The sequence below is a fragment of the Falco rusticolus genome, chromosome 6 (assembly GCF_015220075.1).
Source record: "Falco rusticolus isolate bFalRus1 chromosome 6, bFalRus1.pri, whole genome shotgun sequence".
NCBI lineage: Eukaryota > Metazoa > Chordata > Aves > Falconiformes > Falconidae > Falco > Falco rusticolus.
Genome location: NC_051192.1, coordinates 477608 through 495209, shown reverse-complemented (window position 1 = coordinate 495209; position 17602 = coordinate 477608). Strand labels below are relative to the sequence as shown.

At 54.1% G+C, this 17602-nt stretch overlaps 1 protein-coding gene across 4 annotated transcripts in view; it reads left to right on the top strand.

Moving 5' to 3' along the window:
- SLC8A1 (solute carrier family 8 member A1) overlaps positions 1-17602 on the top strand; it is a 116083-nt gene that overhangs the window by 95086 nt on the left and 3395 nt on the right. For 2 of the 4 annotated variants that reach the window (XM_037392531.1, XM_037392532.1), the window contains exons 3-7: positions 4459-4565; positions 8017-8034; positions 9779-9909; positions 11068-11167; positions 16647-16922. In XM_037392531.1, the coding sequence (XP_037248428.1) occupies positions 4459-4565; positions 8017-8034; positions 9779-9909; positions 11068-11167; positions 16647-16922 (632 nt within the window). Of the gene's footprint in view, positions 1-4458; positions 4566-4906; positions 5011-8016; positions 8035-9778; positions 9910-11067; positions 11168-16646; positions 16923-17602 lie in introns of all 4 variants that reach the window. The other 2 variants (XM_037392533.1, XM_037392534.1) reach the window with 2 other exon arrangements.

Here is a 17602-nt window from a genome sequence, read left to right as displayed (position 1 = left end):
CAGAGCACCACCAGTCAAGAGGACTTTTCCGTGGGCTATCGTAACGAAGGGCCACATGGGAATGCTGTTAAAAGACCTGTATGGTTCAAACGAAATAGCACGGTTTGAAATGAAAACTAAATCCTGATGGAGAGCATTGGACTTGGAGCAAGGGCAGATTTGTATGCCATCTTCATGAAGATGCTATCCTTCTCTTCTTGCTGCTGGGTGTCAGCAAGAGAAGAGCTAGAGCTGCAACTCTGCAAGATTTGTTTTACTCTGTGATTTCCGGTACATGGAAATGAGATGAAACTCATTCCCTCAGCAATTGCCTTGGCTACAGACCCAGGGAAGAGCAACTTCTGGTACAGAAATGCAGGCAGTTGGATGCAGCATGGATACCCTCAGCCTTCATGTCAGAGGAGGGCTCTTTAGCTGAGGCAAAATGGACTCAGCAGGAGTGGAAGGAAAACCCCAGCAGCAGCAGAGACTTGCTGCAGACTTCCCCTGTGCTGTCACCGGGGCTCTGTGCGATGGGCAGGGAGGAAGGCAGGAGGTCTACCATGGTTTGGGGCGACACGCAGCCCCATGCACCTAAACCCATCGAGGAGATGCTCCAGAAATTGCTTTTTCCCACCAGCAATGTGACCGAGGGACAAGGCAGGAAAAAAATATTCCAGGTTTTTCAAGGGCTGTGGTGTTGCACGCTTACGGGACTTGGAGTGTTTGGCTTAAATACCCAGCTCCTGGAGACATTAGATTATGGCAGGAACACCACTTTCATCCCCAAATCAGAGCTGATCCCAGAGGATTTGAGGGACAGCTCGGAAACACTGTCTAGATTGACCCCATATTCAAGGTGAAGAAAATGTGTAATGCTTTAGAGGCTGCTTTAATCTCCTGGTTTAATCTTCTGGTTTTACCCTGTCTCGTGGAATTGGGACTCCTGGATTCTGGCCCTGCAGTGACTCAGCAGTGGGGGTTTCAAGGTGCTGTACAGTCTCCCTTTTGTTTTCTCTTTGCACAAGCGCTATCACATCTTGTCTTGAAAGAGCTGCTGAGCCCAGGAGAGAAGACTTTAAATGCAAATTTCAGCACGTTCTCGCACTGCCACTCTTCCTCCTGCTGTGTCCAGCTGGGGAAGCCAAGGGGCAGGCGGAGGTCTGAGCTGCTGCACTCAGCCCCGCATCCCAACTCGTTCCGCCAGCCTTCACGAGCTGTCCTGCCTCTGCCGGGCCCTCCTGCTCTGCCCCGCTCACACCCTGTATCGTCATGCAAGAAAATCAGCCTGACGCAGCAAGGCGCACCTTCAGGAGAGAGGACTGTGGGTAGCAGGCTTGCAGAGCTGAGTGCTGAATGCAGCAGGAGCACAGGACGGGCGAGCCCCCCGGGAGCAGGGGCTGCCATCCCCCGCCTGCCCGGGCAGCCCCATGCTGCTCACCTCCCCACCGCCCGCTCGCCCCAAACCTCTGCCGGGGGGGGTGCAGTGAGAAGCAGAGACCAGGTCAGAGGGTCCACGAGAGCAGGCTGTCATCGGTGCACGTCCTAGATCACTGACCAAAGCAGTCCTTACCCTAACGCAGGACAAATCGTGCAGTTGCCTGATCCTCCTCCTCCATGATCAGACGCTGCAGCGTGGCTGCACACGTGCTGGAGCCTGTGGAGGGGCTTTGTGCAGGCGAAAGGCAGTGGGTGGGGGCCAGGCACGCTCCAGGAATAGCCTGTGTTGTTTTCAGATACTCACTGTTCCTCAAACAGATGTGATCTCAGACACCATTAGGAGAAAATCCTTTTTCCTGGGACTGCCGTCTCATCCCAGAGACAAATCTGCCTCAGCAATTCTTGCTGATTGGAGATTGATTGGGAGAGCGGACTCGCCGTTTGTTCCTCCCACCCTTTCCCCCAACAGCCTGGTGCAGCAGGAGCAGCGGCGGTGCACGTGTCTGCCTGACGCAGAGCACTTGCTCGCACCCTGGAAAGATCACTTGGCAAACTGCGTGATAGCAGCAGCCGCTGGCAGCGGCACTTGAAGCCCCGGAGCCACGTTATTCAGGGAAGTCAGGTCAATGTTGGGTCTGAGCATCAGGAACAGCTTTTAATTGGCACCCAGGTTTCTTTCTGTAAGAGAGAACTGTTTTGTGAGGCTTTGAAGAATGCCACACATGGCAAGCCAGGACACACCACCCATAGGTCGTTTATGTCTTGATACCTCTGCTGCCCTCAGAACTGATGAAGGCAGCATTTTAAACTGACTTGCCTGAGAAAGGCGCTTTTTTTTTCGTACATGGGGGCAGGGTGCAGTGGACATTTTAATGGGATTTGTCAGGAAAATTATTGATTTTGTTAGTAATGTTTTTGAAATTGTGCCATTCTGTTAATTCTGTCAGTCTGTCTTTGATAGCTTGGCTGAGAGCATTTTTGCATCCTTCATTAGTTTTTTAATATGCGATAATTTCCCCTAACTCATCAATGCAAAACAAGATCAGTTGTGTGCTTGGTAACCATTTTTCCTATGTACAAACCTATTGCAGCAATAATTATAAGCAGAAAAAATTATTACAGATATCAATTATAAAATACAATTACTCTGAGCTGTGCTGCATTGTTACACTCTTCACAGCCATCACTTGCTCTTAAGTAAATGGTTTCATTATAAGCATGAAGGGCAAACTTAATACACTTCTGACTCATAGCAAACAGCACAAGAAATCATCCTGGCTGTTCCTCCAAGTGCTTGGCGGTGTTTGCGCCGAGAATAAAATGTCGACTTTGCTGCCAAATACTTGTCAGCTTAACAGAGGGGCTCTGAGTGGCAGTACAGATGTGCAAAGAGGGGAGAAAGCCAGAAATTACGGCAGCGTGGCCTGAGTTTCGCTCCCCTAGAGTGTGGCTTCCTTCCATGTTTATGGATTTTCAGTGCTGGGACCTGCCAGGAACAGCAGATCCTCCCTGATCATATATTAGAGCAGCCTGAGGGCTACTCCGGCTTGTGCTGGCTGCCTGTGGGAAGTGCAGAGGAGCCAGGGGTGGGACAGGAGGGATTTTTTTGAAGGACAGAACAGCCGGGCTTGGGCAGCGGGAGCATGACTGGGGAGCTTGTTTAAGCGAGAGCATTCACAGGAGGGCAGTGCTGCCAGGCATGGGGAAAAAGCAAACCCCGCCAGGTCGTTGGCTCACAGAGGGCTGCAGTCACTGCACTGCCTTTTTATTTGTTGCTGTTACTGCCTTCTAATTTCTTGTGTGGGACAAGGTCAGAGCCAGGAGGGGGTCCCCTCCCAGCAGCAATGCCATGCGCACATGGCAGTGAGCAGGATGCTCCAGGCTGGGGCTGCCGTATTTCTGCCCCCCACCTTGTCTGTGCAAGGGCTTTGCACTGCAGGGAAGACCACAGTAGCCCCGACTCCATGCACAAGCCTGTTGTACCCCCAGTTTGGCCACCTTCGGGCAAACATCTTTCAGCTGAGTATTTCCAGGCTGCTTATGTGAGTCCCTGAAAAGAGCTGGAAAACTTCCACACACATTTTTTCCCCTGGTAAAGCAATTTTTGTTCTACTGGGTGCCCCAAGGAGCAAATCTCTCTGCTGGTGGCCACAGCGTCCTGCAAGGCTTTCACCCTTTGCAGTGCATGCTTCATGGCTGTGTCCTGAGTGGTTCTGCCTTCAGACCTGCCCTGCTGATGCTGCAGGGGAAAATTCAGGAATCTGGGCCATGTGAGGAGAGAGGCTTGCTGCATGGCTCTCGGACAGGAGAGGGCCAAGTCTTTGGTGCTTGGGGAAAGATATGCTGCTTGCAAAGGAAAAGTAAAAAGTCAGATCTCACTGTCAGTGAAGCTTTCCTTCACCCTGCCCTAACAAGAAAGACAGTCTTTCCCTTATGTTACCTCCACAGAAAAAGTCCCAACTCCAGCATCCCTTTCAAGCTTGTCAGCTGGAGCCTCCAGAGCCCAAACTGAGCCGCTGATCAGGGTGTTGTGCCTGGCGAACAGAGCCTCCTCCGTGCCCAGGGCTGCTCTGGGCAGTGCATCTGCTGCCAGGGGCTTGGTCTGCGCTGCTGCCAGTGCTCGTGCCCCCGGGGCCCTGCGTGGTGTGTGCAGGCTCTCAGGGGGCTATTCCATGCTATTCCGTACCTGGGGATTTTGGAAGGGGATGTGTCTTGCTGACCCCGGGCCGCGGCACCTCTGGGGGAGGCTGGGCCAGGCTGCGTGGTGCTCAGCTGTGGCCTCTGGCTGTGCCGGGGAGGATGGAGGATGGCACCCTGCGAGCTGCTGCTGCGCCGACCATGTGGTCCATGCTCAGCTTGAGCCAAGCCCATCTCCTGCCCTTTGCTTGCGGCTGTGCTGCCCCTGTGCTACCAGACCCACTGGTTTCTGCCTGCAGCCCCCTTCTCCTGCCATCTCCACCCTCCTCGTCCTCCCCCTGTCTCCCTTCCTCCCTTTTCCCCCCTTACTCTTGAATCTCTATTTCTTCTTCTCTGTTCCAGCAAAACGATATCAATCAAGGTGATAGATGATGAGGAGTATGAGAAAAACAAGACCTTCTACCTAGAGATCGGGGAGCCCCGGCTGGTGGAGATGAGTGAGAAGAAAGGTGGGGGACGTGCTCCGGGGCTGAGCCCAGCCTGTGTGTCCCTGTCTGGCTCACTCATGCCTGGCACCTGCAACACCGAGCTCACATCCCCGGTGCCTGTGGAAAAGGGCAGGAGCAGGGACATTCCCAGCCCCTCTGAACTCAGCCCCTCCCTGGCCCACCGAGGTCCGACCCCGGCTGGGCAGTGGGGATGCTCCTGCCCTTCTCCGTACGCCCCAGGGGGGATGTGCCGCCGCTTCCCCCCACCCAACCATCTCTGGCACCACGGCACCCGGGCGGACGTGAACTGCATGTGTGTGTGATGCCAATCATGTGTTTGCCTTTGTCTTGTGTTCCCACAGGAAATTCATTACCCTTAGAGTACTTGACCGTGAGGAGTATGAGAAAGAGTGCAGTTTCTTCCTTGTGCTTGGGGACCCGGTGTGGCTACGACGAGGAGTGAAAGGTGTGAGAGTAAAACCAGACCAGCTCTCGAGACGCTGCCGTCCGCTTTCTCTGTGTCTCCCTACTCTCACACTCCTTTCTCCTCGCACTTTGGCTCCCGGCCGTTTTGCCCTCCCTCCTTTGAAGCTTGGCCACTGCACCTTTTTGCTCTGTTTTCTTTCCTCTCTCATTTTGGGAGCACTCCGTCTCACTTTCAAGGGCCCCCTGGGAGCAAGACACGCTCCCGGGACGGTCTCAGAGCACCCAGGCAGGGGACAATGAGCATCGCCAGCCCCAGAGAGATTTTGAGAGCGCTGCCCTGCCACGTCGCAGCTACAGCTTCATTTAATCGAGCAGAAAATCCAGTCTCGAGGAGTAAAAAGGCGATGCTGCATCATTTTTATCGAAAGATAAAATAGCCCTCTCTTGAAATAAAATGCATGGCCAGAGCAGTAATTTTATCTTTTTTATACGGGCACTAGGATCTTAAAATAGCTGAGAATCATGGCACAAGCAGGTAATACCGTAAGATGCAATCAGTCTAGGAGAAATCAGGTTATACTTGAATAAAGTTTCATGGCTCTGCACTGGGTAATAGCTTCTCATAGAAATAATAAAAACAATTTCCTCTTTCCTCACATTTCTAAACTAACTGCAAACCTTCCCAAAAAGACAGAGTTCACTTATTTTTCTGTGCGTATCTTTTTTCTGCTAGGAAATTAAGTGAAAATTAATGGCAACAGCTAATTCTGCACGCTATTGGTGGGCTGAGCAAAAAGCAGGTTTGCAGTTGCTTACGACAATTAGTTGCCCTACAACAGACCCTTACTAAAGCCTTTGTGAAAAAAACTGGTAGAAGCATTTGGTCTGTCTGCCTTGGAGCTGCTTTCTAGTTTCTCAGACATAAGCTCTCCCTTCAGCAGGCGTGGGGTTGCAATGTATTATTTGCTCAGGACAGCAAGGGCCCCCAGCGGTCCCCACTCTGAGTGGGGACACGCTGCTGTTATTCAGTCTAAAACCACATCCAGCAGCGATGCCGCATTCCCCTTCAGCACAGGGGCCATCCAGGTCAGCTGCGTTGCCCCCTCCATTAGATTTCCCGCTGCCTTGTGCGACTAGCCAGCAGAAGCAGGGCCATAAAATCAAGCACACTGGCACGTGTGGCCCAGGCTCTGCGGGTGGGATTTGTATCCCAGAGCGGTGCCAGGATAAAGCTACGTGTAGGCAACTCAAGTTGGCAGCTCTGGCTTTGCCCAGCTTCACAGGGAGCAGGGCCGGCTCAGCCTCACGAGTCTGGCAAGAGCAAACACACTTTCTGGGCCCCAGGTTTGAGAATTGTGGTACCAACTACGCGATCCAGCAGAAATGTTTATTTGAGAATAAAAGGAAAAGGAGAGGAAGTTCCTCATCTTCCTGGTCACAAAGATACCAAGGAAACCTGAGGGAAGCTGAGCTTTGCAAACTCACTGGTTTGCCTTGGAAGGCAAGTCAAGATTTTTAAGGATGCTATTTGCTGATTTGGCCATGCAATGATTTTATATTTTTTTTTCTAACTTCGATTTTGCACTTGGTTTTGTTTGAGAGGCAGTGAGGCGGGGCAAGCTGTGTGCTCGGCACCCTGGAGACGAGAGCGTCTCTGAAATGTCACCCTGAGGCCAGGTAGCCGTGGTGGGGTTTGTGCCTCAGGGGCCAGGGACCCACCAGCGCACTAAGGGAGAGGCTTTTTCTTTTGTTTTGGAGACCTAAAATGTTGAGCAACAAGATCCTTGAGCCAAGCCGTGCCACAGACTTTTCTCTCTTGTTGCATACGCCAGAAGCGCAGCTGCCTGCTGGTGCTGTTGCTCCCCATTAGGCAGCTGGAGGAGGTCAAAGCCAGTAGCCGCTGCGCATGGGGCGTCTTGTGTCCTCCCCCAGGGCAGAACTGCCTCCGAGACCAATGGAAGATCTTGCACATACAATTCAAAGGGGAAAAATGAATTTTTGGAGTGTGCCTTCTAATCCCATATCCACCCCATGTTTGCAATAGTTTTTATTTTAAATCCACAATCCCATGAAACGTTTCTGTTCCTTTATTTTTAGTGCCTTTCTCTCAACACTAATGGTATCCTGCAGCTTTACAGATCTGAAATCTCTGCCCTGGGATCTGGAGTCTTTCTGTGGATATCCCTTTTGATTTCATTATTCATTTACTTTTCTTCTTCTGTGTTTGTCTCTGTCTGTCTCCTTCACAGCCCTGTTGTTGAATGAGCTTGGTAAGCGCGCATTCGTTTTTCTTTTCCATTTTTCCAGTTTGTCTGCGTATTTTCGGAAGACAATTGGGTTTGCTTGATTTTTTTCTTTGCTCACAACATTCTCTTTTAGGGTGGTCAGCACTATTTAAGTAAACTCAGGTACTTAATGCCACATCTTTCCTTGGAGTAGAGCCCCAAAGTCACTAACGTTAATGAGTGGTAGCCTGCTTCGGCAAGGAGCATTTTTCGGGAGTGGCGTTCTTACGCCACAGCAAACCCACCAGCCCCCGAGTTAAACATGCACCGTGCAGGTTAACTCATAACCTCCTGCGCTGGCGTGGCAGGAGCAGGATTGCCTGGTGACTTAGGGATGCCTGTGGCTGGACAGGAAAGTTGGCCACTGCTTTTTGAAGAGGCGGTGCAACCTTGGCCTCCGGTCTTGGGGAGATGTAGAGCCCACCACCCAGCCTCTGAATGTCTTGCTGGCCATCCTCAGGACAGGGTGGCCGGGGAGGGCAGCAAAGCCACCCCCATTCCCCTGCACACCCCCAGCCCCAGGACAGGCTCTCACTGGTTTTATCCACTCCACATACATGTAGACCCCGGGGGACGGTGGCGGCAGATGTGGGTTGAAGAGCCTGCACGCAGGGCTGCCCACACTGCCCCTCCGGCACCGGCCCGGCCGCGGGGCAGGGGAGGAGCACCATGTCCCTGCGGGCTGCAGGCTGTCCATGTTGCTGTGCTGATGCTAATCCTTTCTCTCTCTCTCTCTTTTTCTCATTTTTTGTTTCATCTAGGTGGCTTCACCATCACAGGTATGGATTTCTGCTCTTTCCCCCACACCCTGTCCCCCTCTGTCCCTTGTTTCAATGGCCATGTGCTCACCCTGCTCTTTCCTCTTGGTTTCCTCTTTGCTTTTGTTCTGTCTGGAGACAAACTCTGGAAGGGTAAGAAGGCGCTGGGCCGTGGCCTCGCTGCTCTGGCCGCTCACGCTAACACCATGTCTTCTCACAGAGTGCTCTGCCTGCCGTGCACGACTAACCCCACCTCGGGGAGGGTGAGCCGGCGCCCCTGCAGCCACAGGCAGACCCCCTCCATCTCTTGGAGCAGAGGGTGCTTCTCCGCTTGGTCCAGCCTTCCCCTGCCTGCTGCCACACGGGAGGTGCACAGGGCTCTGCACAGCGCGGGGAGCCTGTCCCCCCACCCCAGGCAGCAGCTGGGGTGCCCCAGCACTGCGGGAGGTGCAGGACCCCATGGCAGCTTCAGGCAAGGTGGCCCCTGCCCTTCCCACCAGCGAGACCCGGCAGCAGCGTTTGCCCATCCATCTTCAGCCAGCTGAGCATCCATCACTAGGCTGAGACTGCAGGGGGAGAAGGTCCTGGGTCCCACACGTTGCAGAACAGCCCCTCAAGAGCCCTGGGAACAGTAACTCAGACTAAGGAACCTCTGGCCACCAGGCCAGTCCCTTTGGCCTGCAGGAGCAGAAGGGCTTTCCCACGGTGTGGCACCGCTGTGCCGAGGGGCAGCTGGCGCAGGAGTGACACTAACCCCATGTGAAGTAGGAGTAGAGTTTACTAACCACACGGGTGTGCAGTCCGTCCTGCTGATCTCCTGCTGATCACTTTGATAGGCAACCCTGTCTTCAGGAAGGTCCAGGCTAGAGATCATCCTCTTCCTTGCACCGTGGTCACCATCCAAGGTACCCACAGTGTGACGCTCGAGGGCTGTGGTGGTCTAAAGCGGGCTGACCAGGGTGTTCACCTACTGACAGTTTAACTACAGTGAAACCAGCCCTTTTTTTCCCTGATGTCCCTCTGCTCATCCCTGGGGTGGGCTGGAAGGTTGCTCAGTGGGGTTCTGGACAGTGGCAGTGACAAAAGCCACGCTGCCTGGGGTCCCCATGCCCCAAAGGTTGCATAGACGCCAGTGGCGGTGCAGACCTGCTCCGTCGCTCCTGTAGTGCCTCCACTGCCTCCTCCCTCAGGGTCGGGGGCCAGGCCATGCCTGTGGGTGGCTCCTCACACCAGTATGTCCCAGCACTGTTGCCTCCAGCCTCACCATGACAGCAGGAGTTTCAGACTTTCCAGCTGCCAGCCTCCTCCCTGAGGTAAAGCCCTGCTCAGAAGGAGGCAGAGCCCAGGTTTCATACCCATCTCCATGCCGGGGCTGCTGGCAGCTTACTCTGGTTGTAACAGGCTGATGGAAATGTCCTGACCATGCCCTGATGCAGCCCTGGAGAGTTGGGAAATGGAGCAGCCTTAGTGACGATCTGTCTCCTCCCAGCATCCCTGCAGGAGAGGCAGCAGGTACCATGCGATACGCTGTTCCCCAGTCCTGGGGTGAACTGGGCTACTTCTGAGGCTGGACAAGTTGTGGACCTCTTGCCAGCATTTCCCAGCAAAACTACCTTGTCTATTGCTCCATGACCACCTCCTCCTCAGCTACTTCTGTCACTCACACTCCCACCTGGAGGCTTCCTGACCTGCCCCTCTGATGGCAAGCCAGCTTCAGGGAGTGACCAGCCAGGCCTGGCTCACCCATGGGCTCTTTGCTTTGCAGAGGAGAATGAAGAAAAGCAGCCACTGACCAGCAAGGAGGAGGAAGAGCGTCGAATCGCGGAGATGGGGCGCCCAGTCCTGGGGGAGCACACCAAGCTCGAAGTCATCATTGAGGAATCCTATGAGTTCAAGGTACAGTCCACGTCCCCTGCCCCTGTTCCTCTTCCCCTGCAGCTGGGGACTCTCCTTTTGTGTTCGCACATGCTGATGGTGTCACAGCAAAGTGAGGCAGCTCCTGGCATCGCAAGGTCTCAGAGCAGGACCCAGGGACACTTTGAAAGATGGCTGAGCCATGGCATGATGAAAGGGTGGGAGTCAGTCCGGTGAGATGGCGATGGGTTAAAAATACACTCTGCATCCTCAGCCTGTCCATCAGCCCACAGCCGTAGTCCTTGGGGGGTGATCCCTGACTTTCTGTCCCACTCACAGACTGTTCGTGGTTACTGTCATACAAGCAAGTCAACGCAGTGAGCCTAAGAGCTGACTGGGTTCCAAAATGCTGCAGGTTGCTTTAAAATATAACCTGGTTCTCACAGTGATGTGCTACACCCAGGTCCTACTTCAGGTGGTCTTGAGTGAGCCCCAAGCCTGGGACCCTCAGTGCAAAGGGCTGATGCCCTAAATGCAAGTGATGGTTGTGAATCTGAGCTGCTGTGAATGTCTGTGCCAGACCGAGAGCTGAAAACTGGCTATTTCTTCTCTCTTCCATTTTTCCATAGCCTAAAAAATAACAGACCACCCGTTCTGTGTGGCAGCAGTGGCTGCCTCCCTGCCATGGTTTTGCTGCCTGCTGTCAGCGGGCACCTGAGGCACCACAGCCTGTGCGCAGCCCTCCCCTGCCTGCCCCGCAGCGGCTCCTACCCACTGCTGCTGCAGCACCTTCCCTGCGGGTACTGAGCTGCAGCTCCTGAGCTGCACAGAGAGGTGCACAGAGCCCAGCTCCACCAGCGGGCCTTGGTCAAGCCCCATTTAGTGCTTTGAAGCAGTCTGGTAAAAATTCTTCCCGAGAAGTGGGGAGTAGCAGTAGCTGTGGCACCTCAGCACTATTTGCTGTTAAACCTCCACTGACATGGCTCAAACTCCCATCATGAGCAGGTTTCAAAAGGTCTTTTTGAGTGGCAGTGAGGGAACTGCAAGTACCTACATTTGCTTTCGCTGCTGGGGCTCTTGACATGAGCTTAAAATTCCCTAAGCTTTTTCCAGAAGTGCATGGCTGTAAGCCCTAGCGCCAGTGGGTTTTAGCCCAGCACCTCCAGCCCCTAATTCTCTCCTCTGCATCTCCATCCACAGAACACGGTGGACAAGCTCATTAAGAAGACGAACCTGGCCCTGGTGGTTGGCACAAACAGCTGGAGGGAGCAGTTTATTGAGGCTATTACTGTCAGCGCGGGTGAGTTTGGACCACTGCTCCAGGTGAATTATAGTCAGCCTCACTTGTGTCTCGGCTCGGCTGTATCGGTAGCACAGACCGTAGTGGAGCTGCAGGAGGCAAAACAGGTGGCAGAGTTATTTACATCATCTGTATAAGTGAGGCTGTTGCATTCAACCCCTTCACGGGAGCGCCTTGTCTGATGTGTGGGAAACTTCCTGCACTACGTGTGTCTGTAGCACCCGGCAGAGAAACACCCTGGCTGGTACCAGACGGCAGAGGGGAAGGGTCAGGCCAGTGAGATGTGGGAGGCGAATGCCGTGTTCCAACTCAGAGCGGCATAAATTATGCTGGTGCGAAGCAGCAGTGCTCCCCATCCCTGGTGCTCCCTGTACTGCAGTGGCAAGGATGACGCAGTAGTGAGGGTACCAAGCCACCGAGTCCCCCTTTCTGTGAGCCAGAATTTGCCCTTGACCCCCTGCTTGCAGGGACTCCCGCTGGCGTAGCCCACTGTGGCTGGAGGTTACGGCTCAGCAGCCCCATAGCTGCAGCAGCACATGATATCTGTGGTCATTTCAGATCATATCTGATCATCTCTTCCCTCTCTTGATGAATTGCCTTTCACTCAGAAATGCTCTGTTGTACTGTTCTCGCAGGCACCCGTGCCAGGTTTACCAGTATGCCCAGTATAGGATATATTAGTATTCCCCGTTCCCACATCTGTGGGAGGTGAGGGAAAGAAGGTCTCCTCCAGATGTGGTTTTAACAGCTGGAGACACTGTAACTCACCAGCGGGGTGTTACGACCTCACAGCCCAGCCTGGGCTGCGTGTGGGTGCGCGTTAGGGCAACATCAACCAGCTTAGGTTAAATCACTGGGGAAGGCAGGCTGAGCTCCTCTGGCTAATTCTGCATTGAAGTGCATGGGGGAACACTCGCACGCCCTACCTCAAGCTCTGCTGCACAGGGTAACCTCTGCCTAGCACAAAGTAATTAAAAGTGATGGCCGTACCACGTACCCTCCACCTCTGACAATGAGGACAGGACGCTGTACAGCAGCTCTCTCCTCGGATTGTGACCCCTCCCCTTGTAGCATAGTTGGTCCTAGAGCCTCCAGCCAAGAGCCTCCCATTATTTTGGATACAGCATGAACATATCATGCAAGACAGGCCTTGCTGCAGGTTTTGTGGTTAATATGGCTAAACTAATCTGTGCCAGAATCAATTATTTGATTGCATCCCATATTAAAGCAGAGCTAATCACTGGGACTTGGACCCAAGCTCTGCGAGACGTGAGTCTGCGGTTATGTGAAAGCCCCATTGCCACTGTGTCTGGAACATGCAGCCACCGTCAGCACCAGCAGGGTGATTAACAAACATTTAATAAATGTGGCGTATTTCAGTGGACGTGAGCCGTCCCTTGCAGGTGAGGAACAGTAGCTTGTCTCTGGGCTCCAGACCTACTTTTTTTTGCCAGGATTTAGCTTGTTTGGGGTCGAGTTTTTCCCTGCAGCCCACCATGGGGAGCAAGTGAAAGTCACACATTCCCACTTCAGAATGTGACATCCCAGTTGGGAAAAGCAACATTAACACCCCATTTCCCACCCAGTGAGCAAGCGGCACAAGGTTAGCAGGGCAGCGGAGGGGTGGAGCAGCAGGAGGCCAGCTCTGCAGGAGGGCAGCGCAGGTGCAGCGAAGCTGTGCCATGCTGTGCCGTGCCATGCTGTGCCGCCCATGGGGCTGAGCTGGAGCCAGTCGCCCACAGCTGCCTTTGGCATGTGCCCAACAGCCTGTAAAGTTTCTTCCACAGCAAAAACATCCTGGAGTTTGTGAGCCGGTTCCTGAGTGCACCCCTGGGTCACCATCCAACCTCACCCTACATTTCAGGTCACCTTCACAGAATCTGGCCAGTTCTTGGAGAGAGAAATGTTATTGCTGGCTAACAAAATGATAGACAGATCTGGATGAGTGTTTTGATAGTGGCACTCATGTTCATTTTTCAGTCTGTTTTATCATCTCCATGAAGATTTAGATCCATGACTGTCCTGCTGCCATACCTGCTGAAAAATTAGTGTGAGCACAGCACAGTGTATCCTTCCTGTGCCAGCCTTTGTGAAACAAGCAAAAAACCCAGGAGATCGTCAGCTTCCCAGGCTGAAAAACTGTTCCACATCTTCACAACAATGCATGGGAATAGGATATTTATATCTGCCAGAGTAATAACACCGTGCCACTGAATAGCTACTGTTTCTGCCATAGTGAGTTTGAAGCTTTAAAGCCAAGCAACACATAATTTTACAGCAAGTTATCAGAGACACGTCAAGTTTCCCACTGCCTCTCTCTTATGTGTTGGTCTTGAACTCCAAAGGTGCTTTGAAGACAACATGTGCAAAGTTGCAGCCCAACAGAGTACTGAGTAGGACTTTTTCCTGGTTGGTCATGACTCTGTTTAGCCAAATATTGAAGACCTTCAAAGATGATGCCCTTCAGCCAGGTTATGTGTCCCAGGGCTGCACCACCCTTCTGGAGATGTTTCTCCCGATGTGACCACCCAAGCTGCAGTTTGTGGCCATTGCCCCTTGTATCACTTGTCAGCGCAGACGGGATTTTCACTCCATCCTCTCTGTATATGCCCTCCAAGTCACCCTAGGCTGTTGTGTGGTCCCCTCCAGTCTCCTCCCCATTCACCAAGCCAGCTCCTTCCACTTCTCCCTATAGGCAACATCCTCCAGACTCCAGTCATCTCAGTGACCCCAGTGAATCCCCTCCAGCTTCACCGCAGCCCTCGTGTGGGATGCCATATCCCCCCTGCATTAGAGGTTTCCTGCTGCCTTGCTCTCCCTGGCTCCGTCACTGCCCTCCCCCCTGCAGCTGCACCTCTGCTGAGCGCCCCAGGGTGCCCGCAGAGGGCAGGGTTTACATGCACTGGAGCTGGGCCACACCAAGACCAGGTAACCAAATCTCTTGAGGGTGGTCACAATCCAGCTGGTCCTTGGGCCTTTTCCTTTTCTTGTTCTCATGTGCTGATGCACTCTCTGCAGGACTGCAACAGGGAATAGCCAGGGTTTGGCCTCCACTCTCCCAGGAAGGATGCCATGCCTTGACCCCCAGCTGGCTTTTCATCGCCGCCTTTGTGGTGAGGCAGACAGCAATTGCTGTTATGAGCAGTGACAGAGCAGGCAGGTCCCCAGCAGCTTACCCAGGAACTCTGTTGTCATGGCACACAGCCACCGTTTGAACATGGGGTTAATTGATACCCACATATTGGTACACAGCGTACAGCAAGACCACTTCATTCTCCCTGCAGGAGGCTTTATACATGTTGCTATTCAAGCAAACATCAGCATTGTGGAGGAAGATGTGAAAGGAGGAACATTTGCCCTGGCCAGCGGTGGGGCAGATAAAAACAGCATGGTCTCATTCAAAAGCTTATGCCAGGCTGATCAGTACTGTGGCTGCCAGGAGAAGCAGCTTTTCCCAGGCACAGAGCCGTCATCCCCTTGAACCCCGTGTCTATCACGGTGGGACCTTGTCCCCTCACCCACTGTGGTGGGGCAAAGCAGAGGTGCTCTTGGCTACTCTGGGACTTGGCCGCTTTTTTCTGCCATCCCGAGGGGTCCTCCCAGGCAGGACGGCCAGGCTCACTCGTGCCGTCTGACAGGATGGACTGCACATTGCACCCTCCCATTGATAACGAGCTTCCTGCATCAGCTGTGTGGGGAGATCTGGTGGTCCACATCCTTGGATGGAAAAAAAAGCATCAAAGACGATGAGAAATCATCAACCCAAGTGCAAGGGACTTCGTCAGCACAACTCACAATGGCCTTGGAATCCCCATCATCCGTGACTTAGAAGCCCATCCTTGTGGGGACGCTCCCACTGGTTTCAGTGGGAAAGCATCACCTCCCCTTCACGCCCAGGATGGTTCCGGTGTGAGCACGAGCAGTTTCTGACCATGCCACCATTCCGGTGCTGCGCACTGTGCCAGCCTAGGGGAGCTCTGTGTTTGCCACACAGCCCGCCCAGAGGACAGGTTGGCCGGCGGGCTCATGAGATGCCTTGTCAGAGGTGCTGGAGTCAGGCAGGAGGTCACCAGCCCCACAGGGCTCACTGGTGTGGTCAGCCACACACTGGGGGGACTCCCTGGAGGCTGGGTGCCAAGTGGCTTTGGAGAAACAGGTGAGGTGCTGGAGCAGGGAAGGGAGAGAAACCAAGACACCTGCCTGGATCCCCGTGGTCCTGCCAGGACCAACAGGTTGAAGATGTACTGGGCCAGTGCCAGTGTAAAGGGCCCCTTGGGCAGGGGCCAGGACAGTCTGACTGCTGAGCTCTTTCCCCACCACCCAAGGAGAGCTTCAGGGCATGGGCCAGCCGGCATGTGCAGAGGGCAGGGCTGTGCGTGTGTAACCCCCCAGGAGCCTTTGGGGACATGCAGCTGCTGGCACTGAGGGTCCAGGAGCCCCCGGGACACCAGGCAGGACGGGCACAAGGGCTTACATCCCCAGCGCCTCGTCTGTGCTGGAGACCAGGCTCTGGCGGGTGCTGCAGGGGCTGCGGCCGTGAGAAGCAGTGCGCTGTGTGGGGCTGGGTGCTCGGCATCACACCGGGAGAGCCAGGATCCGACCCACACAAGGTGCCTGGTGAGCAGAGATGGGTCCAGGACTGATGGCAGGCTCGTGCTGAGAAAGTGACCCCTGCAAGGCATTAGCAACAAGTGGGAAGTGAAGCACTGAGCTGCCTCAGGGACAGAAAATAGAGACAAAGGAAAGTGCGTTTTTGCTGTGACAAATAGTGCCCCATGGCTGGCTACCTGACAGCTACCTGGAAGGGGTGCAAGTGGGAACAGGCAGCCAGGGCTCGTAGGGAGGTACATGAAAGAGCAGGGAAATGCAACAGGGAAGGGCAGTCAGCAGGGCTGGGCCATGGATGTTTTAGGGAGATACTCTTCATGGCTGATCCTGGTTTGCAGAAGAGGTGAAGTGTCAGAGGTAGCAGCTCAGCAGCCACCAAAACCAGCTGTCTTTCCAGAGCTGGAAGCAACTGCAGGCACTTGTGAAAAGCATCTGAAAAAGACCTTCCTTAGAGGAATTTCTATGAGGCACACGTTGCTCCCGATGGGTTCGCCCGCCCTGATCGGCTCCAGCCAGCCTGAGGCCGATCACGTCCCACACCTTCTGGGGAAAGGGCTCCTGAGCAGGGGCTGAGTCCCAGAAAGCGTCTGGTGGCTGAACTCAGGCACAGGTGCTGGCATGACACTCTGCATTTTCTGAAGTGCAAGTTGGTTTTGGAAGCCAATGCCTTTGGAAAGTCTCTCTGCTGTGGGAAGGGGCCGGGAAAGGCCGTCAAGACCCACTGATGATTGCCCAGAAAACAGGATATTTGGAAGTCAAGGCCTTTCAGGGCCCAAATCATGACACTGGAGGGGCTGCAGAATGCGCAGGAACTTTGCCCAACCTCCTCCAGGACGGGTGAGCCTAATCAGGCACTGGTGGTTTTCTCTAGGGGAAGACGACGATGACGATGAATGTGGGGAGGAGAAGCTGCCCTCCTGCTTTGACTACGTGATGCACTTTCTGACCGTCTTCTGGAAGGTCCTTTTTGCCTTCGTGCCCCCGACAGACTACTGGAATGGCTGGGCTTGCTTTGTCGTCTCCATCCTCATGATCGGCCTCCTGACAGCTTTCATTGGCGACCTGGCATCCCACTTCGGCTGCACCATTGGCTTGAAGGACTCTGTCACCGCAGTCGTGTTTGTCGCACTGGGGACATCGGTGCCAGGTAAGGACAGCAGCAGGGTTTGTGTAAAGGTCCACCTCTGCCCAGTCTGGGTTTGGGTTTGGGCTGGGAAAGCTGGGTGCCCTGACGCCCTCGGCTGTGCACTGCAGGAACTCCGAGGACAAATTTGAGGGGTGTGGAGGGGTTGTTTTTCAGTCTCAGATGGGGCGGGAGGATCAGACCAGGATGTGGATTCAGTCCCCTGGAAATTATTTCAAGGACGTTCCCCTTGCAAAGAGTGTGAAGTTCCTGTTTCTGTGGACAGCCTCCACGGCATCCACTCTCGGAGTAGGGAATTGTCTTTGGTTAAAGTCCTGCGTGTGTCGGCAGTCCTGCACTTTCTTTCTGAGCATCTGCTCCTTTAACCTCGCCTCCCAGGTGAGTGAGGTGCCAGTCCGTACTCGGGGCGTGCTGCCCAGCATGGACACCTTTCTGTCAGACCAGGTTCATCCTGGGTTCAGGTGGACCAAGGTGGGGTTGCTGAGCTGAGGAACTGCTTGCAGTGCGACTTGTGAAGCCCCAAGAAAGCCCCAGTCCCATGGATGTTTGGAGACGCGTCTCTGCCCCAGCGGTCACCCAGCCTCAGAAGACAGCAGAGACTGAGGGCTGACCAGGGAGAGAAAAACCCACATGCTTCCATACCTGCATGCCGCTCCGTCCTCCCAGGGACATTGGCTTGCTGC